Source organism: Gorilla gorilla, chromosome 18 (assembly GCF_029281585.2).
Source record: "Gorilla gorilla gorilla isolate KB3781 chromosome 18, NHGRI_mGorGor1-v2.1_pri, whole genome shotgun sequence".
NCBI lineage: Eukaryota > Metazoa > Chordata > Mammalia > Primates > Hominidae > Gorilla > Gorilla gorilla.
The window spans coordinates 97,151,493-97,170,949 of NC_073242.2; the positions used below are offsets into that span (position 1 = coordinate 97,151,493).

General features: G+C 57.4%; 4 protein-coding genes across 4 annotated transcripts in view; 1 reads left to right on the plus strand and 3 right to left on the minus strand.

Moving 5' to 3' along the window:
- Nucleotides 1–5,390, plus strand: part of PSKH1 (protein serine kinase H1) — a 36,755-nt gene extending 31,365 nt beyond the window's left edge. The window contains exon 3 of the mRNA XM_004057850.5: nt 3,040–5,390. Coding sequence (XP_004057898.2) covers nt 3,040–3,357 — 318 coding nt within the window. The 3' untranslated portion in view covers nt 3,358–5,390. The remainder of the gene's footprint in view (nt 1–3,039) is intronic.
- Nucleotides 5,391–5,470: 80 nt separating this feature from the next.
- CTRL (chymotrypsin like) lies at nt 5,471–7,576 on the minus strand. Its single transcript, XM_004057851.5, has 7 exons — nt 7,516–7,576; nt 6,813–6,916; nt 6,635–6,714; nt 6,441–6,522; nt 6,123–6,303; nt 5,900–6,033; nt 5,471–5,810 (listed from the first exon to the last, which is right to left on the minus strand). Exons 1-7 carry the CDS (start codon nt 7,565–7,567, stop codon nt 5,649–5,651), a joined length of 795 nt encoding a protein of 264 aa, XP_004057899.1. The 5' UTR covers nt 7,568–7,576; the 3' UTR covers nt 5,471–5,648.
- Nucleotides 7,577–10,097: 2,521 nt separating this feature from the next.
- PSMB10 (proteasome 20S subunit beta 10) lies at nt 10,098–12,693 on the minus strand. Its single transcript, XM_004057849.4, has 8 exons — nt 12,284–12,693; nt 11,988–12,075; nt 11,805–11,902; nt 11,553–11,693; nt 11,172–11,287; nt 11,010–11,068; nt 10,389–10,540; nt 10,098–10,263 (listed from the first exon to the last, which is right to left on the minus strand). The coding sequence occupies exons 1-8, from the start codon at nt 12,337–12,339 to the stop codon at nt 10,152–10,154; spliced, it is 822 nt and encodes a 273-aa protein (XP_004057897.1). The 5' UTR covers nt 12,340–12,693; the 3' UTR covers nt 10,098–10,151.
- A 2,435-nt stretch (nt 12,694–15,128) lies between these two features.
- Nucleotides 15,129–19,415, minus strand: LCAT (lecithin-cholesterol acyltransferase). Its single transcript, XM_019012012.3, has 6 exons — nt 19,192–19,415; nt 18,301–18,457; nt 18,106–18,221; nt 17,916–18,011; nt 17,604–17,828; nt 15,129–15,725 (listed from the first exon to the last, which is right to left on the minus strand). The coding sequence occupies exons 1-6, from the start codon at nt 19,343–19,345 to the stop codon at nt 15,151–15,153; spliced, it is 1,323 nt and encodes a 440-aa protein (XP_018867557.2). The 5' UTR covers nt 19,346–19,415; the 3' UTR covers nt 15,129–15,150.
- Nucleotides 19,416–19,457: the final 42 nt, after the last annotated feature.

Sequence of the window (19,457 nt, forward strand, 5' to 3'; positions counted from 1 at the left end):
CCTCAGACAAATGAGTCCATCTGCATTCTGCACACAGCCACACGCCCACAGTAATTGGTGAGGCGAGAATCTTGGGGAGCAGGGGGAGAGGGATCAATCTGGCTCGCTTTGGCACTAACAGGCCGGCCGCTCCATGAGCAGCAGGGGTTGATGCCTGCTGGTGTGAGCCTGTGCCACTCTGAAGATGGAGACACTTAAGGCCATAGGGCTGGTCTGGGGAGAGGCCCCTCCAAGACTGCACTGGTGACTGGTTTGGAGTTTCAGGTCCACGGTTTGGCTGGGTGTTGAAGTGGTGAAACCTCCAGTCCATCCATGTTCAGGCTCCTGGCCTCTGTAGGGGAGTTGCCCCTCTTTTGTCTTGGCTGGACCAAGGGGCAGGGGCAGAATCCATTTCCCAGCCCTGTTGGGACACCCTGGGCTGTCAGCCCTGTCTTGGGGCTGTTCCAGCAACAGGCCAGACTGAGCTGCAGCCTGCTTCCTAGTGAGTCCTCCTCTTCCTGGAGACTGTAGAAGGCCAGCAGGCAGCAGAGGTGTCCCCTGACCCACTCTGTTCAGCTGTGAGTGTGCTGTCTCCATCAAGCTTCTTTCTGTCTCTCCAGTGGGTGATGGGGGCTACAGTGAATGTCTGTGGTCTGGACTGGCTGCCCCCAGTAGTGGTTCCTTGTGTTCAGGGGGCAACCATGGAGCTTTCTTTTTTAAAAAAAAATTTATTGATTTTTTTTCTTTGAGGCGGAGTCTTACCATCTTTCCCAAGGTGATCTTGAACTCTTGGGCTCAAGCAGTCCTCCTGCCTCAGACTCCCAAAGTGTTGGGATTATAGGCGGAAGCCACTGCTCCTGGCTTTTGGGGTTTTCTTGAGCTGTGATCCAAAAGCTATTGTGGCAGCTGTCTAGTCCAGTTGCCCTGCATATCGGCCTTAATACCTCAATATGAATCTTTTTTTTTTTTTTTTTTTTTTGAGATGGAGTGTCGCTCTGTTGCCAGGCTGGAGTGCAGTGGTGCGATCTCGGCTCACTGCGACCTCTGCCTCTCAGGTTCAAGCAATTCTCCTGCCTCAGCTTCCTGAGTAGCTGAGACTACAGGCATGCCACCACGCCCGGCTAATTTTTGTATTTTTAGTAGAGACGGGGTTTCACCATGTTGGCCAGGATGGTCTTGATCTCATGTGATCCACCTGCCTCAGCCTCCCAAAGTGCTGGGATTACAGGCATGAGCCACCACGCCTGGCCCTCAATATGAATCTTGAACTACACAAGCCCCCAGGAGACTTACCTGCCTGTCGGGGAGGGCTGTTGCTCTCTGCGCCCACCCACAGCCCTTGGATAGTAAGGCATCTATGGGCTTTCGTTGGCTGCATGCTCCTGGACCCTGACTTTCCTCCTCCTGGGGGCCAGCATCTCCCCAGGAGTCACTGGGTGATGCTGGCCCACTGATGAGGATGACCCTGTTAGGTGTGTTTGGGAATATGGTTCCCCTGTTGCTCCCACTTCAGCTCAGTAAAACTTGGAATAACCTTCCAAAGAGTGGGTGAAGACAGCAGCTGCAGGTAGCCCCAGGCCTTCCTCAGGACGGTGGAAGTGTGTTCTCCCTGCCTCATCCCTCTGTGGCAGTGGGGAAGGGGGTAGGGAAAGAGTTGGAGGTCAGGCGAGCCAGACTGGGAGTAGCAGTAGTCAGTGAGTGTGTGTGTCTGCTAGATGGCTGTGCACCTGCCCTGAAGGTGGGCTCTCAGATCCTCCTGAACCCCCTGGAGGGCATGTTCAGGGGTTCCTCAAGGTGAAGGGTACCATGAGTGGAACAGGCAGACCTCACCTGGCAGGAAGGAAAGTGACGGGATCGTTAGCATCCCTCTTGAGTCATCTGCAGCAGGCTCAGGAAAGGTCCTAGCTGCCTATCCTTGGGGGAGCGTCAGAGCCCGTGCCAAAAGTGTTCCTGGGAGATGCAGGGACGCAAGGACTCACCTGGCTGAACCCCAAGGCCTGGAAGCAGCTCCAGGAAAGGGCACCCATCCGGCAGCACTGTGGGTTGTTCACTGTCTGAGCCTGTGCCTACTGAGTGCTTCCTGTATGCGCAGCACCAGGCACGGGCTCATCCAGCTCAGCGTGATCTCATGGGAATAATAAACTAACATGAAATTGCAGTCTCAAGTTACAGCTGGAATAATTGCTGGAAGCACTGGGGGCTAAGAGGGAGTCTGAGCAAGTGTCCTTTACCCTGAGAACCTGAGGATCCAGTCAGGTGAAGACAGCCGTACAGCCTGAGGCCCTGAGACAGACAGCTGCTGGGTTCGGGGCTGAGATGAGGCAGCCCGGGGTGCATGTGGCAGAGTGGGCTTTATGGAGTTCCTCCCAGGGGACAGAATGTACTAAAATGAGGCTGGCGCACAGCACTGCCAGGAGCCCTTTGTGGCTTAGAGAAGTAATGCGGGCCGGAGGGTGCCACTGAGAAGGGTCCTGGTTCCTTCCTGGTCCCGGGAGCGCCTGCCCTCAGCCGACTGGGAAATCTAGTTGCCTTGAATTGTTTCGTTTCCTCCCCATGCTGGGAGGCGGAGGCAGGGAGCAGTGGTCTTCTGCCACTGCTTCGGCAGTTGGAGAGAGGTTGGATCTTCTCTGTAAGGACTAGGAAGTTCCCCTTTAAGTAGCCTGATCCTGGTCATCCAGAGATTGGAGCTTCAATCTGACTTAGGATGTGATGGGAAAGTTTGAGTCATTCTCTTACAGTCCCCTGAGTTATGATACTCCTGGGACAAGTTGGGGGGGGTCTTGGCAGAGGCCATCTCCCTGAGCCAGGCTTTGGGTCCAGTGCACCATAGAATTTGCTCCCTGGGAGAGTGCACAGGTCCTTTCCTTTCTTGCCAGACTCCATCACCTGCAGAGCAGCCCTTGTTCAGCCTGAGCCAGCGTTGGGCGGGGAGGCCCCAAGTGCTACATGAGAGGAGGGGCAGCACCTCTCTCTGGAAAGGGGAGGGTTGCTGAGTAGTGGCCTCATCCAGATGGGGTGGGCAGTGTCAGATGCTCTCTAATGCTTGTCCTTGGTCTCTAGCCCTGGCCTAGTGTGTCCAACCTGGCCAAGGACTTCATTGACCGCCTGCTGACAGTGGACCCTGGAGCCCGTATGACTGCACTGCAGGCCCTGAGGCACCCGTGGGTGGTGAGCATGGCTGCCTCTTCATCCATGAAGAACCTGCACCGCTCCATATCCCAGAACCTCCTTAAACGTGCCTCCTCGCGCTGCCAGAGCACCAAATCTGCCCAGTCCACGCGTTCCAGCCGCTCCACACGCTCCAACAAGTCACGCCGTGTGCGGGAACGGGAGCTGCGGGAGCTCAACCTGCGCTACCAGCAGCAATACAATAGTTGAGCCGCCTGGCTGTGCACACATGCGGCACGACCCAGCCTGGCCACACAGTGTGGTGCCATCTGGGCCCGATGCCTTCTCTGGAGATAGGCCTATGTGGCCCGCAGTAGGTGAAGAATGTCTGGCTCCAGCCCTTTCTCTGTGCCTTCAGCAGCCCCTGTCCTCACCATGGGCCTGGGCCAGGTGTGACAGAGTAGAGGTAGCGCAGGGGGCTGTGATTCCCCCTGAACTGGGAGCCTGGCCTGGCACTGATACCCCTCTTGGTGGGCAGCTGCTCTGGTGGAGTTGGGAAGGGATAGGACCTGGCCTTCACTGTCTCCCTTGCCCTTTGACTTTTCCCCAATCAAGGGAACTGCAGTGCTGGGTGGAGTGTCCTGTGGCCTCAGGACCCTTTGGGACAGTTACTTCTGGGACCCCCTTTCCTCCACAGAGCCCTTCTCCCTGGTTTCACACATTCCCATGCATCCTGATCCTTAAGATTATGCTCCAGTGGGAGACCCTGGTAGGCACAAAGCTTGTGCCTTGACTGGACCCATAGCCCCTGGCTAGATCGAAACAGCCCTCCACCTCCCAGCCAAGATCTGTCTTCCTTCATGGTGCCTCCAGGGAGCCTTCCTGGTCCCAGGACCTCTGGTGGAGGGCCATGGCGTGGACCTTCACCCTTCTGGACTGTGTGGCCATGCTGGTCATCGGCTTGCCCAGGCTCCAGCCTCTCCAGATTATGAGGGGTCTGAGCCCACCGCCCTTGGTGCCTTCTTTGTAGAGCCCACCGCTACCTCCCTCTGCCCGTTGGATGTCCATTCCATTCCCCAGGTGCCTCCTTCCCAACTGGGGGTGGTTAAAGGGAGCCCCACTGCTGCTACCTGGGGAATGGGGCACCTGGGGGCCGAGGCAGAGGGAAGGGGGTCCTCCCGATTAGGGTCGAGTGTCAGCCTGGGTTCTATCCTTTGGTGCAGCCCCATTGCCTTTTCCCTTCAGGCTCTGTTGCTCCCTCCTCTGCAGCTGCACGAAGGCGCCATCTGGTGTCTGCATGGGTGTTGGCAGCCTGGGAGTGATCACTGCACACCCATCGTGCACACCCGCCCATCGTGCACACCCACCCATGGTGCACACCCGTAGTCCTCCACGAGGACATGGGAAGGTAGGAGTTGCCACCCTGGGGGAGGGTCCCGGGCTGCTCACCTCTCCCCTTCTGCTAAGCTTCTGCGCACCCCTCCCTGGAACTTAGCCATACTGTGTGACCTGCCTCTGAAACCTGGGTGCCAGGGGCACTGCCTTCTCACAGCTGGCCTTGCCCCGTCCACCCTGTGCTGCTTCCCTTCACAGCATTAACCTTCCAGTCTGGGTCCCACTGAGCCTCAAGCTGGAAGGAGCCCCTGCGGGAGGTGGGTGGGGTTGGGTGGCTGCTTTCCCAGAGGCCTGAGCCAGAACCATCCCCATTTCTTTTGTGGTATCTCCCCCTTCCACAAACCAGACTGGAACCCAAGCCCCTTCCTCCACAGCTGCCTTCAGTGGGTAGAATGGGGCCAGGGCCCAGCTTTGGCCTTAGCTTGACGGCAGGGCCCCTGCCATTGCGGGAGGGTTTGGTTCCCACTCAGCTTCTGCCGGTCGGCAGCCTGGGCCAGGCCCTCTTCCTGCATGTGCCACCTCCAGTGGGAAACAAAACTAAAGAGACCACTCTGTGCCAAGTCGACTATGCCTTAGACACATCCTCCTGCCGTTCCCAATGCCCCCTGGGCAGGAGGCAGTGGAGAACCAAGCCCCATGGCCTCAGAATTTCCCCCCAGTTCCCCAAGTGTCTCTGGGGACCTGAAGCCCTGGGGCTTATGTTCTCCCTTGCCCAGGGTGGGCCTGGTCCTGAGGGCAGGACAGGGGGTTTGGAGATGTGGGCCTTTGATAGACCCACTTGGGCCTTCATGCCATGGCCTGTGGATGGAGAATGTGCAGTTATTTATTATGCGTATTCAGTTTGTAAACGTATCCTCTGTATTCAGTAAACAGGCTGCCTCTCCAGGGAGGGCTGCCATTCATTCCAACAGTTCTGGCTTCTTGCTGTAGGACCAAGGGGTTGCCCTGGAGGAGGGGTGGGGGCCACGGCCTGGGCATGGCTACTCTGGGAAGAGCCACTGCTACTCAAGGAGTCACTCAGCCCCTTCTGTGCCAGAAGTCCAAGTAGGGAGTCGGACCCTCAACAGCCTCTTCTTTCTCCTGAGCCAGGAAGACAGACATGAATGCATGATGGGACAGGGCCTGGGTCTTTAATGGGTTGAGCTGGGGAGGGGCCTGTGGTGGGCTCAGTTGTAGGCTATGACCTGGTTGATCCAGGTGCTGAACTTGCTAACTCGAGTATACACAGCAGGTGCGCGCACATTGCAGTTTTTGGTGCCCCAGGAGACAATACCAATAAGCACCCATGTGTTTCCCTTCTGGCAGACAAGAGGGCCTCCGGAGTCACCCTGAGAGGGAAGAGGGAGGGAGAAGTGAGTAGGCGGGGTTGGGGAGGTGTACCACAGGACAGCGCAGAGGAGCGGGTGCTGGGGCTTACCTGGCACGAGGAGGCACCTGCGCCACCTGCACAGATCATGGAGGCAGTGATACTTGAGCCCCAGTACTGCCGGCACTGATTCACAGTGACCAGGGGCAAAGCCACCTGCTGCAGGCGTGCTGGTGTCACATTGCCTATGGGCCAGGAGGGTTGGTCACATGGGGCCCAGAACACTGGTCCCCACCCCAGTCCTCCCACCCTGAGCTTTGACCTGAGTCCCAACCCATGCCACTGAGGCGACCCCAGCCGGTGGTGACACACGTGAGGCCTTCAGTCAGAGCCTCGTTTGAGGATGCCAGGCAAACTGGCGAGATGCGTGTTGTGTACTGGGCTGGCGAGGCGAGCTTCAGCAGCATCACATCATTGTTCATGGTGGTAGAGTTCCAGCTAGGGTGTGTAATGGCCTGTGGGGTCAGAAACAGTCCATGTTCTGATGGGTGCTGAGCAGGGTAGGCCAGGGCATGTCCTGAATTCCTCGTTCCCAGCACCCACCCACCTGCACTGCCCACTTTTCCTCTGTGTCTGCAGCCCAGGCACTCACCCGAGAGATGGACAGAACCTGCAAGGGCTCTGCGTTTGATGATCGGTCATACTCGCCCAGGACAACAAAATGGCGGCCAGGGCTGCAAGGGGGTGGGATTAGGCAGCTGCAGGGAGGCCAGCACGAGAGGGGGACAGCCAGGGGAGGAGGCAGGAAGAGGCGAGGGGCGGGGCAGGTGGAATGCAGGCACTCACCTGACATTGCAGTGGGCAGCAGTGACCACCCAGGACTGGCTGATGAGAGAACCACCGCAGAAGTGGAAGCCGCTGCTGTCCTGTGGTCAGGGCTCAGAGGTCAGAGTGGGGGTGGGCTGCTGAGGCTGCCCCTAGGCATGACGTACCCAGGACCCTGCCCACCCCTCCGGTGGTGTACCTGCAGGGACACCTGCCAGGGCCAGGAGCCCGACACTGCATTCTCCCCGTTGACAATCCTCTGGCTGAAGCTCAGTGCCGGTTTGATGGCAGGAACGCCGCAGCCTGGCCATTGGGCTAATGAGGACCTGCTTCCCATGCCTCAGCCCATCTTTCCCCACCTCCTTTTGGGTGCCCCAGGCTGTGCACCCCAGAGAGGTCTGTCGAGAGGGTACAGCACTACCCCTTCCCCAACAGGGTACATGCAAGCACCTTCGGGCCCCACAGCTATCTTGGTTATCCCCATCCACCCAGTCCCCCAGCCCTGCTGTTCTCCTACATCTGTCTCCAGCCTAGTCCCCGCTGTTCCCCATCTCTACCCCTGGTCTCTCTGCCCCCTCCCGACCTGAACAGTTCATACCCCTCATGCAGCCAGAAGGTTCTTTCTAACAGACATGGACAGGTCTTCCTGTCTCAGCTTCCTAAACCCTCCCGGGCTCCAGGGCCTGGCTCAATCTCTGGTCCTATTCATGAGACCACCCCACCTCTTGCCCCCTCCCAGCCCTGCAGGCCTGTTCCCTGCTCCACTGCCCTGGCATATCCTGTTTCTTTTGCCCACTCTGTCCACCTTCGTCCCTTCCGGCCAGCCTAGCTCCTTCCCTGGGCTGTTGCTGGGAGCTCAGTTGCTCCCACGGCTGAATCAGGGCTGGTCCTGGCCCACTCACCCCAGGAGGAGCCGAGAAGAACCAGGCTTAGGGTCAGGCTGAGCAGCAACATCGTGGCAGATGTGAGGTTGGGAGCTGGGTCTGACTTTATGGGTCTTCTCGTCCTTCAGCTAAAGCTCCAGGCCTGAGGCCAGGCCAGCTGTGTAGACTCAGCCCCCTCCCACGCTCCAGGCAAGACAGGCCCTTTAGGCCAAGGTCCCCTGACCGAGACCTAGACTTATCAGACAGAGCCCAGGTGTGAGACTCTCACCTCTGCCACCTCCCAAAGCCTGGCCTCTAATTGGCTCCCAGAACCACCTCCCATTCCAAATGTTGAGCCCTGGGTACTGAGGACAGATGGTTAAATTAGGTCTATAGTGACAACCTGGTGGCTGGGATCACAGGAGTCACCCAGGGCTATCAAAGGCACCAGGCTCTCAGAGAAGGCCGCTCAGCGTCCAGGGTGTTCTGACTGGTGGATGGAATGCTCACTGCGGTCGACTTTGCTGTGAAGGGCCAGGGGCTGTGAGGTTCTGGCAGGCTGGGAGTCCTAACACATCATCTCAGTGGTTCCTCGTCCATTTGGAACAGGAGTCACAGGTCTGCTCAGAGATGGTGACTCTCCCACCAGCACGTGGTTGAGTTGTACACAAACTCGCATTTGTCTGGCGCTGAAGCCTCCGCTCTTAACAATGAGATGATACTTATGAAGGGCCTGGCATTTAGGAGGGCAAAGTGTGAGCTCTTGGTGCCTGGCCAACCGTGAACTGATGCTGCAGGTGGAGAGTGACAGACATCAAATCTCTGCCACCCTCTTTAGGCCTTGGGGCTCCCATGGGCAAGCCCCTGGTGTCTGTAGCCCATTTGTTACTGAGCTGCAGACCAAGCTTGAAGGGAGAAGACACCCTGTGTGCAAAGTTCCAACAGGTGCATTGGCTGGCGGCCTTCTGGGAGTGTGAGGGCTTTAACTGATTCAAGAACAGATCAGGGCTGGGTGTGGTGGCTCACACCTGTAATCCCAAAACTTTGGGAGGCAGACGTAGGAGGCTTGATTCCAGGAGTTCGAGACCAGCCTGAGCAACATCATGAAACCCTGTCTCTACAAAAAAATTTTTTTTTAATTAAGAAATGAGCTGGGTATGATGGTACACACCTGTAGTCCCAGCAACTCAGAAGGCTGAGGCAGGAGGGATCAGTTGAGCCCTTAAGTTCAAGGCTGCAGTGAGCCATGAGTGCACCACTGCATTCCGGCCTGGGCGATGGAGCTAGACCCCATCTCAAAGAAACCGCATCAGTCAAAAAATGAGATGAATTGGCCGGGCACGGTGGCTCACGCCTGTAATCCCAGCACTTTGGGAGGCCGAGGCGGGCGGATCATGAGGTCAGGAGATCAAGACCATCCTGGCTAACAGGTTTAGTAGAAACCTCGTCTCTACTAAAAATACAAAAGAAAAAAAAAAATTAGCCAGGCGTGGTGGCGGGCATCTGTAGTCCCAGCTACTCGGGAGGCTGAGGCAGGAGAATGGCGTGAACCTGGGAGCGGAGCTTCCAGTGAGCTGAGATTGCACCACTGCACTCCAGAGCCCGGGTGACAGAGCGAGACTCCGTCTCAAAAAAAAAAAAAAAAAAAAGGAGAGATGAATTAATGGATAGAGGGATGAATAGATGATAAAACAAGTATAACAAAATACTGTCAGGTCTGTGGTGACCTGACAGTATAAGGGTATTCAATATACAACTCTTTCTACTTTTCTGTTACATTTACAAATGTTCATTGATAGAATGTTGGGGTTCAGGGAGCACACTCAGCGGCCCGGGGATGTGCAGCCCGGTATAGACCCTCCCTGGGCCCTAGGTAGACTCTCCCTGACACTTCTGAAGCTCCAGCGGAGTTCAGCCGTTCTCGCTGAGGACAGGATGCTCTTGCTGGCACCCAGCAGCCAGGCCTGAGACTCAAAAGGGGCCCAGCAAAGGTTTGTTGGAGAAACGTGTCATCTCTCCCCATGTGAGTCCTGTGACCCTTATTAGCCTGGGAAACTTGGAGTCACAAGCCCAGCATGTGCAGACAGAAGCCGAGCTTCACGTGAGCAGTGCAGGCATGCCTCGTCATCTGAGGGGTGTCACAGGTAAAGATGTTGCGAGGTTGAGGCGTGCTTGGTGAGAACTTGCCTTGGAGTCAGGGAGCGGCTCCTCTTGTCAGCACTTTAGCCCTCAGTGGGGCCTGTGGGGGCCTGATTGAAAGGTATGAGCTTTGTCCTGGGGCACTGAGGAGCCATGGAAAGTCTCTAGGAGGGGGTAGTACATGGGGTATTTCATAATTTACAAGTCTCCAGTGGACTAGAGGGCAAGAGCAAGACAGTGGAGTGGTCGGGGAGCCTTCAAGTGTGGAGTCAGAAGGAAGGTTTGGGTGGAGACCAAGCCTGCAATGCTGGCCAGGGCTGGGGTTCTGGAGTTGTAGGTGCCTGAGGTTATGGGTGAAGGGCATCTCTTAGGCCAGACACTAGAGCTATGGTAGGTAATGGCCCCTGCAGGGACGCCTTAGCTACAGAGCCCTGCTGGCTGCCTGCCCACCCCATTCCACTCAAGAATGACACAGCCATCTGTTTAACTGTATTTTCTGGGTTTATTTCCCCTTGTTCCAAGCTCTAAGCCTCAGCTTACTCCACCTCCATAGCCTGCACAGTTTCCTCCACTAGCTCCAGGGTTAGTGGCTTCACTGTCTGGGTCAGGACAGCTGTGGTTCCAGGCACAAAGTGGTAGTGGCCAGACCTGGAAGGGAGGAGGGACAGCCTCTGAACATGGGCCTGTCATGTGGCCCATCCCCTTTTTGCAGCCCCCTATCTCCCCTGCTATAGCCCCACACATCCCTGTGATCCCCGATCTCCAGCTCTCACCTCTTCACGGGCTCTGTGGGTGAGCTCAGTGTCCGCAGCAGCTTGGCGCCAGTCTTCGTGATCACACATGCGTCCACATTGCCCCCGGAGCCCAGGTCACCCAAGATCCCGGCGGTGATGGCTTCCACCAGCAGCCCCTGAGCAGCCTCCAGCTGTGGTGATGGGTGTGTGAGATCTAACGGGCTCTCTGCTGTTAACTTAGGCTACAGCCTGGGGACTTGCCTGTCCACTTACCCAATCTGGTCTTGCCCCCCAAACCCCCACTGTGTTTCTCCGTCTGAGCCTTAGCCACCTCTGAGGCAACATCACCTGCTTCCATCCCACCCCAAACAAAATCTAGGCTCCAGACGTTGATATAAGTAGGACCCTACTGGTCCTTCTCTCCGCCCTCGGCTCCTAAAGATCCTCTGTGAGCTTCGACTTCTCCCAGCCGTCCAGGCTTTGGTATTGGACGGTGTTATGTCGGGACCGCACTTCTCTGCCCTTACTCCACTCACCCTTCAGTGGTCACCTCCTCCGACAAGCCTTAGCCACCCGCACTGGGCCAGGGTCCTGTGCTCCCCCAGCTCCCGGGTGCACATCCCACCAGCGACCACAAAGTCGGGGACAGAGGCCGCTCACCGTCATGTTCGGCTGGAACCGGTCTTCTAGCACTGCCAGGGCCGCGTCCTGACCAGAGCCTGAAGGCAGGAGAAGCATCTGAAGTCAACCGCTGCGACGCCGTTTGGAGTGAGGCCAAGGTCACAGGGGCAGAGTTCGAGGAGAAGGGACAGAAGCGCTCACCCAGGGCTGTGAAGGGCAGACGGCTGTAGGAGCCATGGGGATGCACGCCGTAGAGCTGCGGTCCAGTCAGGTCTACGCCGCCCACGATCAGCGATGCACCCACGTGGCCCTGGTACCTGCTCGAGGATGGGCGGGGTCGGCCACAAGCGGGGGCCTAGGCCCCACCTCTCTATGCCCAGCTCCTAGGTGCTATCCCCGCCCCTTCCTGTGGGCTGGCGCCCGATGACTGACATCGCCTTTTCCTGTAGCCCAGGTTCTCTTGGGCCGGCCTCTTCCGGTCACCTGGCCCGTCGCGGTCCCGCCCTTCTTTCTGTCCCGCCTTCCATTGGCCCCAACCCCGTAACTACCCTTGCCGGGGTCCTGTTAGCCCTGCCCCCGCACCTGAAGAGCGTCTGGCGCAGGATGCGAGTGACCGTGGCCACGCGGGGCTCGCGGCCCGTGGATAGCGCGTGTAGCTCCATCTTGGAAGCCACCATCCGTGTGGTCATCTCGGCGTCCGCGGCTACTCCAGCCCCACAGCAGCTGAGGGAAAAGGGAGGATCGGTGTGGGCAGGGCTGGGACGTGCGGGGACCGGAGTGGGAACGAGGGGGCCGTTCTTTTTTGCGTACGGGAACTGGGCTGGGGAGTCTCACTAGATTTTGGGGGCGATGAAGTGGATCTTCTCGCAGCTCTTGTCCGCCACGACCGAATCGTTAGTGGCTCGCGTGTCGGCGCCCAGAATGACCCCGTCCTGAGGAGAGGGAGGGACCGCAGCTTCAGTGCCTGCTCGATACTCCCGGCTCCCCTCCAGCTCCCCGTCCCTCCCCGCTGCTCACTTGGAACACCAGGCCCGCGATGGTGGTCCCAGTCTTGCGTGCGTGAGGGACCTTGAGCCCCGGGAGGACGCGTTCCAATGATGCATTTCTGGAAACGGAGGAGGGCGCCCATGTTTCGGCTCTGCTTTCAAGACCCCTGTTGCTTCCCCTAACCTGGTCCCCGTCTCCCTCATCTTCCGGGGTAAGCCTGGAACCCAAGTCGACCAACACACCCTCCCCCACCCCCAGCCAGGAAAAAAGGCCACGACCAAGCAGAGGCGGCTCAGGAGTGACCGCCCCCCGCGCCCCCGCTTCACCTTTGGCAGTTCTCGAAGGAGAAGCCCCCTCGGGGCTCCAGGGCTGGCTTCAGCATCTTGGGGCAGGCAGAGCGGATTAGGGGTCGCGGGCGGATGAGTCGGTCAGACAAGCGGGGCCAGTGAGGAGCTAAAAAGTCCTCTGCTAGGCTTCACGTCTGTACTTCCTGCTTTCGCTTTCGCCTTTACCCTTCCTCAAAGGCCCGTGGCGGTTTTCTGCATCTTGTCTTTCACTTTTGGCTTCACTTGTGGCTCTGAGCATTTGGGGAACCGGGTGATGTCCCTTGCTGTGCCCTCTGTACTGCTCACTGGGTCCTCTGTTGGATAGAGGGACAAATCTCTTCCCTTCTGGACTTGTTCAGGTCCTCCTCCCCCTCCATCTGAGCCCCTTGCTCTTACCCTAGCCTCAACTCTGACCTCCAGTACCAGCATAGTAAAGCTCTCAGAGCCTTGGCCAAGTCAGCATTGTTGCTGGCCACCCAGTAGCATCAGGCATAGCTGACTTTTGTTCCTTGTCACCTTTCTTCCGACTCTTGCCTCTTTTGTTGCCTTTGCTCCTCTGCGAAAACCTCAAACAGAGGCTCAGTCCTCAGTCACAGGGACCCTGGTCTTTCCATCTTCCGTCTCAGGTGCCATCTTCCCTCTCTCAAGAGGGGCACCATGGGTGTTGGGTTCCACTCATGGCCAAGCCTTGTTATTTCACCTCCCCAGTGACCTCTTGTCTGCACACATCTTTTTCCTAGCACTTCTAGTCTCAGCTAGCATCCTCTCCCACCTGGACATTGCACTGGCCTCCCTGGTTACCTTGCAATTCTTGTCCCCTGCCCCCCGACCCCCAGGCTACTCCTTACCCTGCAGAGAGCGGGTCTTTCTAAATTGGAAATCTGGTCACACTTTTTCTCTGGTTTAAACCCTTCAGCAGTCTGGGCCTGGTGGCTCACACCTGTAATCCCAGCACTTTGGAAGCCCAGTGAGTATGGATCATACCATTGCACTCCAGCCTGGGCAATAGACCCCGTCTCAAAAGGGGAAAAAAAAAGACTTGGGTTTGAGGCTAAGAGCAGCACGCAGCTGCCAAAGGGTTTATCTTAATTTTTTTTTTTTTTTGAGATGGGGTCTTACTCTGTTGCCCAGGCTGGAGTACAGTGGTGTGATCTCGGTTCACTGGAACCTCTGCCTCCCAGGCACAAGCACTCTTCCACCTCAGCCTCCTGAGTAGCTGGGACTACAGGCACACACCACCATGCCTGGCTAATTTTTTTTTTTTTTTTTTGGTAGAGATGGGGTTTCACCGTGTTGCCCAGGCTGGTCTTGAACTCCTGAGCTCAGGCGATCCACCCTCCTCAGCCTTCCAAAGTGCTAGGCTTATAACCATGAACCACTGTGCCTGGCCTATTTTACGGTTTTTTTTTTTTTTTTTTGGGACACAGGGTCTTGCTGTTGCTCAGGCTGGAATGCCGTGGCACCATCTTGGCTCACTGCAACCTCTGCCTCCCAGGTTCAAGCAATCCTCCCACCTCAGCCTGCCTAGTAGATTTGACTACAGCTGTGGCCACACCTGGCTAATTTAAAAATAATTTTTTTTTTGAGACGGAGTTTTGCTCTTGTTGCCCAGGCTGGAGTGCAATAGTGTGATCTCGGCTCACCGCAACGTCCACCTCCCAGGTTCAAACAATTCTCCTGCCTCAGCCTCCCGAGTAGCTGGGATTACAGGCATGCGCCACCATGCCCGGCTAATTTTGTATTTTTAGTAGAGACGGGGTTTCTCCATGTTGGTCAGGGTGGTCTCAAACTTCTGACCTCAAGTGATCCGCCCACCTCGGCCTCCCAAAGTGCTGGGATTACAGGCATGAGCCACCGCACCAGCCTAATTTTTAAAATTTTTGTAGAGATGAGGTCTCACTATATTGCCCAGGCTTGTCTCGAACTCCTGGGCTCAATCAAGTCAAACCCAAGTCTTTACAGTGGTCCATTACTCTTCTTGTCACTCTGACCTCAATGTAGGCACTGCCTCCTCTGGGAAGTCTTTGCTGACCCGAAAGGCTCAGCCTCTTGTGCTTCCTAAGCTTTCCTCAGAGCATTTAGCTTCATTAGTAATTAAACTGCCATTAGTGAAATGATCTGATTAATGGTTGTCACTCCCAGATTTTAATTCTAACCTTTTTTTTTTTTTTTGAGACCCAGTCTCTTTTTTTTTGAGACAGTCTCATTCTGCCGCCCAGTCTGGAGTGCAATGACGTGATCTCGGCTCACAGTGACCTCCACCTCCCAGGTTCAAATGATTCTCGTGCCTCAGCCTCCTGAGTATCTGGGACGACAGGTGCATGCCACCACGCCTGGCAAATATTTTGTATTTTAGTAGAGACGGGGGTTTCTGCCATGTTGGCCTGGCTGGTCTCAAACTCCTGAGTTCAGGTGATCCGCCTGCCTCGGTCTCCCAAAGTGCCAGGATTACAGGCGTGAGCCACTGTGTCCGGCCTCTAAACTCTTGTGGCCCTGTCAATCACCCAGCACTCAAAAGGTCGTCTCACCTGCCCTTTTGGGAGCTGGGAGAGACAGCTCAAATTGTCGCCGCCCCCGCACCGCCCCGTGCTCCTCTGACAGGGCTGTGGGTGGAGCCAGCTCCAGTCCCCGCGCCCAGCACAGAGGCAGGCATGGTGCACACTGCCTCAACAGCTCGACCAGGAGAGTGGGCAGCTGTACATCTAGGGTGCCCAGCTCAGTCCCAGGCCTCAGCAGAGCCCATCTTGCCTCACTGCACACAGCACTGAGCCTGTGGCTGGTGAGGAGTGAAACCTAGTGTGGGACTCTAGTGCCTCCCTTCAACCTGAAACATAGCCATCAGGGCTTACGGTAGCAAAGGAAGGTCTTTATTCAGGAGGCGGGGGCTCTGGGCTGGCAGTCGGGGATGCAGGGGGACCCTGGCGGTAGGCACCCAGCAGGATGGCATTGATGTGCTCCAGGGTGAGGTTGCTGAAGACCATGTTGAGATGCTGTATCCCGTGCAGGGGCAGCAGGTGCACAGGCTGTGGCTGGCGGCCCTGCCACAGGCCACAGAGCTCGGTGCTGCGGGTCGCCACCGTGTCATCACCATCCTCATAGAGCACACCCACAGGGTCCGTGTAGGGGAAGCCGTGGTCGTAGATGTAGGTGCGGGGCGTGGGCAGGCCCACGCCGTAAAGACAGTATACTTCCACACCAGGTGCTGGGAGTCCTGCCAGGAGGTCACGTGACTGCAGCCACATGTACCAGCCTTCCTCAAAGTGCAGGTCTGCAAAGAAGCGTTGGAAGTCACGGCCTGTGTAGTTGAAGCTGGGTGTGGAAATGAACACGTGGTCCTCAGGCCACGCCATGTGAGAGGGAAACATCCAGGGGGAGGTGGTGGTTATGCGCTGCTCCTCTTTCAGCTTGATGCTGGACATGATGGGGATGCCCTGGTTGTCACCTGTGGATATGGAGCAAGGTGGGACAGGGAGCCAGGCCTGGCTACCCCTGGCCCACAACCTGCTGAGTGTAGGCTCAGCCAGATGCTCAATCTTGTCCCTGCCCAATCTAGACACAGACTCTAAGCCACAGGCTTGAGCAGGCCTGATATTCAATGATGCTCAGTGTCAGCTTACTCAGTGAGAAGCCCTGATAAGACCTCTGTTGGGTGGAGCTGTAGGGCTTCAAAAGGATGGCAGGGACAGGCACCATGGCTCACCCCTGTAATCCCAACACTTTGGGAGGCTGAGGCAGGAGGATCACTTGAGGCCAGGAGTCCGTGACCAGACTAGGCAATGCAGTGAGACCCTGTCTCTACAAAAAAAAAAAAAAAAAATCAGCTGGGCTTAGTGGAGTGCACCTCTAGTCCTAGCTACTCAGGAGGCAAAGGCAGGAAGATTGCTTGAGCCTAGGAATTTGAGGTTACAGTAAACTATGATCACACCACTGCACTGTATCCTGGGTGACACAGTGAGATTCCAGCTTAAAAAATAAATAAATAGGGCCAGGTACGGTGGCTCACGCCTGTGAGCACTTTGGGAGGCCGAGGCAGGCAGATGACTTAAGGTCAGGAGTTCGAGACCAGCCTGGCCAACATGGGGAAACCTCATCTCTACTAAAAATATAAAAATTAGCCATGCGTGGTGGCACATGCCTGTGATCCTAGCTACTAGGGAGGCTGAGGCAGAAGAATCACTTGAACTGGGGAGGTGGAGGTTGCAGTGAGCGGAGATTGCACTACTGCACTCCAGCCTGGGAAACAGAGCGAGACTCCATCTCAAAATAAATAAGTAAACAAATAAACAGCTTTTAAAAGGCCCAGCACAGTAGCTCACGCCTGTAATCCCAGCACTTCGGGAGGCTGAGGCAGGAAGATCACTTAAGCTGAAGAGTTTGAGACCAGCCTGGGCAACATAGCAAGACCTCGTCTCTGCTAAAAAACAAAAATAAATTAGGTGTGGTGGTGCGTGCCTATAGTCTCAGCTAACCAGGAGGCTGAGGCAGGAGGATTGCTTGGGCCAGGGAGATTGAGGCTGCGGCTATGATCACGCCACTGCACTCCAGCCTGAGCGACAGAATGACCCTGTCTGAAAAAGAAAAAAAAAAGTAGGCGGGGCTTCCTGAGGACCAGGGTGTGTGGGGATGGTGGGTGAGGCCCAGGATGTGTGGGGATGGTGGGGGCGGTGCTGGCTGTCCTCCCTCGGGCATGTGTCTTTCTGCTCCTTGTGTGGCTTATGCAGCAATGGGGGCCACAGAGTTGTGCTCCAGAAAGGGGGAAACAAGATGGTGTCTGTTTGATGTTTATTGGTGGTGTCTGATGAGTGTTTCTCTTGTCCAGACTGTGTTGCTCTCTCCAGACCAGCTCCCAGGGTACAGGGGGTGGGGAGTAGGTGGTAGCTGTGTCAGTGCTGGGCCCTGGTGCCACTCCCTAGGGAAGAGCAGGTGGGGCCTCGGGGGGTCTGGCCCTAGCTCTGGCAGATCCATCCTCAGTAAAGCACATCCCTGGGCAAAGGCACTCCTGCGAGCAAGCGGAAGGCAGGCAAGGGCTGGGTAGGCAGGCTCTGGGGCTACAAGGAACAAACCCTGGGAGCAGATAGCTGGGATTCACTTTCTGTGTTCACTGCCCCTTTGCCATCACTGACACAGACTCTGGAAGGAGCCACCCTAATTGCTCAGGCCAGGGTCACTGCTCTGGGGGCCAGTGACAGCAAGCATGCCAGCCCAGGAGTGGTAGATAGCACCCCTAGAGGCCACTGTGAGCAGGAGCCGCAATGAAGGCAGGCCCAGGATCAGCTTGGTCTCACCCATCGCTGGACCTAAGTGTTCGAGGCCTTCTCACCTGAGGCCAAGACCAGCATGGGCTTGATGGAGCCACCCCAGGGAGCCCCAAGAGAGATGAAGCCGTCGATAAAGCGGTCCTTCCAGGCCTGGGGCTGGCGCAGCAGGAAATAGAGCAAGTGTAGACAGCCGAGGCTGTGGCCAATGAGGAAGACAGGCTTCCCATAGGCAGCGTGCATCTCCTCCACCAGCCCTGCGAGCTTGCGGTAGTACTCCTCCTGCTGGCCTGCAGCGGGTGGAAGGAAGGGGTCAGGGCAGCTGGGGTCTGGGGCACCTGCCCCACCCCAAGCCGGTCATCCGCAGAGACACTCACCGGGCTCCAGCCGCCAGTCATAGGGGGCGGCACGCACAGTCTCGTCCCGCACGTAGCCGTTGTTGACCAGGTTCTGCACCAGTGTGTGCAGGTACCCTGTGGGGGGAGCAGCAGCACCGGGGGCTTGGGCCATGCCTGCTGTGGGCCAGCACCCAGGCCTGGAGCCCCAGCCCTGCCCTCTGACACAAACCTGCCAGCTTGCTGCTGTCCAGGTACTCCACAGAGTAGGTCTTGCCAAAGCCAGGGACGCGGATCTGGACACCAGGGGCGTTTGACACGAGCCCAGAGCTCCGGTTGTAGACAACCCTGTGGGGCGGGGGTGCCACTCAGCAGCCAGTAGCCAAGGGGCAGCGTGTCAGGGCTAGGGTGGAGCACATGGCTGTACCTGGTGTTATCGATCCAGCAGTCTACCCCAAGGGGTAGGAACATGTTGAGATCCAGCCAGATGGTGAAGAAGTCCTCTGTCTTGCGGTAGCACATCCAGTTCACCACATCTGGTTTGTCCAGCTTGGCTTCTAGCTGATTCCCCAGGCAGCCGGGCACTGTGAGCAGCAGCCCTCACTCTGGACTCTGGATTCCCCCCGTGACCCTTACCCCAGTCACCCCAGATGCTGCAGTGACCAGACCCACCCCCCACCTCCCACACCCTCAACCCCCAGGTACAAAGCACACTTACCCTCCCCTGCTTACACCCCCTCTCCCCACTGTCCCCCCAGTAGCCAAAGCCCAGGCTTCCCTGAGGAAGGGAAGGCGCTGAGGTGCTGAGGCCAAGGCCGCTGACCCCTGCCTCTGCAGAGCAAACACCCAGCCTGGCGCTCCTTTATTGCCAAAGTCCAAGGTGGGAACAGATAGGTCTGGGGGCATGGGGGCTGGGCCTAATAGGGGCTGGGCATGGATGGGCCTCTCCTGCTCACCGATCCTGGGCTGGGCATCTTGTCCTTGGTGGGTGGGGGCCAAGGAAGGAGTGGTGGGGCTTGGCCCAGAGTCTGGTGTGGCTGTGACTGACCACAGCTTGTGATGCCCCAGCCAAGACATCAGGCACACCCTGTCCCCCACTCCACCCCCCTGGGTTAGACAACTGAGAGTCACAGTGTGGTGGGAGAAGGGAGGTCATTCCTCTACGGGACAAGCTTTTGGCCCCTCCCCACACCAGGGCAGGTACTTATGTCGGGGCTTATGCAGGGCAGAAGGGCTTTGGCCAGGTCAGCTGCCAGGGGCTGGGGCCCAGGCTCCCCAGGGTCTGGCGTGGTGCATCAGGGGCCTGGTGGGGGCTTACCGAGGATGACGGGCCGTGTGTGGTTACTGAGCTCAGCCTTGGGCGTGGTGTGCGGGGGGAAGAGCACATTGAGGAGCCAGAAGGGGGCGGCAGGAGGGAGCAGCAGCCCCAGCAGCAGCGTCACCCACTGCCATGGGGAGCCGGGCGGCCCCATTCCAGCCCTGGTGCCTACTGCCAGAGAAAGCGGCACTGGGCTGTCCTTATCTGGTGTGGGAGTGGGAGGGGCCCTAGGGCCAGTGGGAGGGACGGCCTGGCCAGTGGGGGTT

Excerpts from the sequence above, each read along its gene's own strand:
- LCAT (XM_019012012.3), bottom strand. The coding sequence starts at position 19,345 with ATGGGGCCGCCCGGCTCCCCATGGCAGTGGGTGACGCTGCTGCTGGGG. Across the intron at positions 18,012-18,105 it reads GGACAGCAGCAAGCTGGCAG|GGTACCTGCACACACTGGTG; the intron begins GTTTGTGTCAGA and ends CTCCCCCCACAG. Across the intron at positions 15,726-17,603 it reads CATGCTGGTCTTGGCCTCAG|GTGACAACCAGGGCATCCCC; the intron begins GTGAGAAGGCCT and ends CCATATCCACAG.
- PSMB10 (XM_004057849.4), bottom strand. The coding sequence starts at position 12,339 with ATGCTGAAGCCAGCCCTGGAGCCCCGAGGGGGCTTCTCCTTCGAGAAC. Across the intron at positions 11,288-11,552 it reads CTGCGCCAGACGCTCTTCAG|GTACCAGGGCCACGTGGGTG; the intron begins GTGCGGGGGCAG and ends ATCCTCGAGCAG. Across the intron at positions 11,069-11,171 it reads TCTGCCCTTCACAGCCCTGG|GCTCTGGTCAGGACGCGGCC; the intron begins GTGAGCGCTTCT and ends TCCTGCCTTCAG.
- CTRL (XM_004057851.5), bottom strand. The coding sequence starts at position 7,567 with ATGTTGCTGCTCAGCCTGACCCTAAGCCTGGTTCTTCTCGGCTCCTCC. Across the intron at positions 6,304-6,440 it reads AGGTTCTGTCCATCTCTCGG|GCCATTACACACCCTAGCTG; the intron begins GTGAGTGCCTGG and ends CTGACCCCACAG. Across the intron at positions 5,811-5,899 it reads CAGGTGCCTCCTCGTGCCAG|GGTGACTCCGGAGGCCCTCT; the intron begins GTAAGCCCCAGC and ends CTTCCCTCTCAG.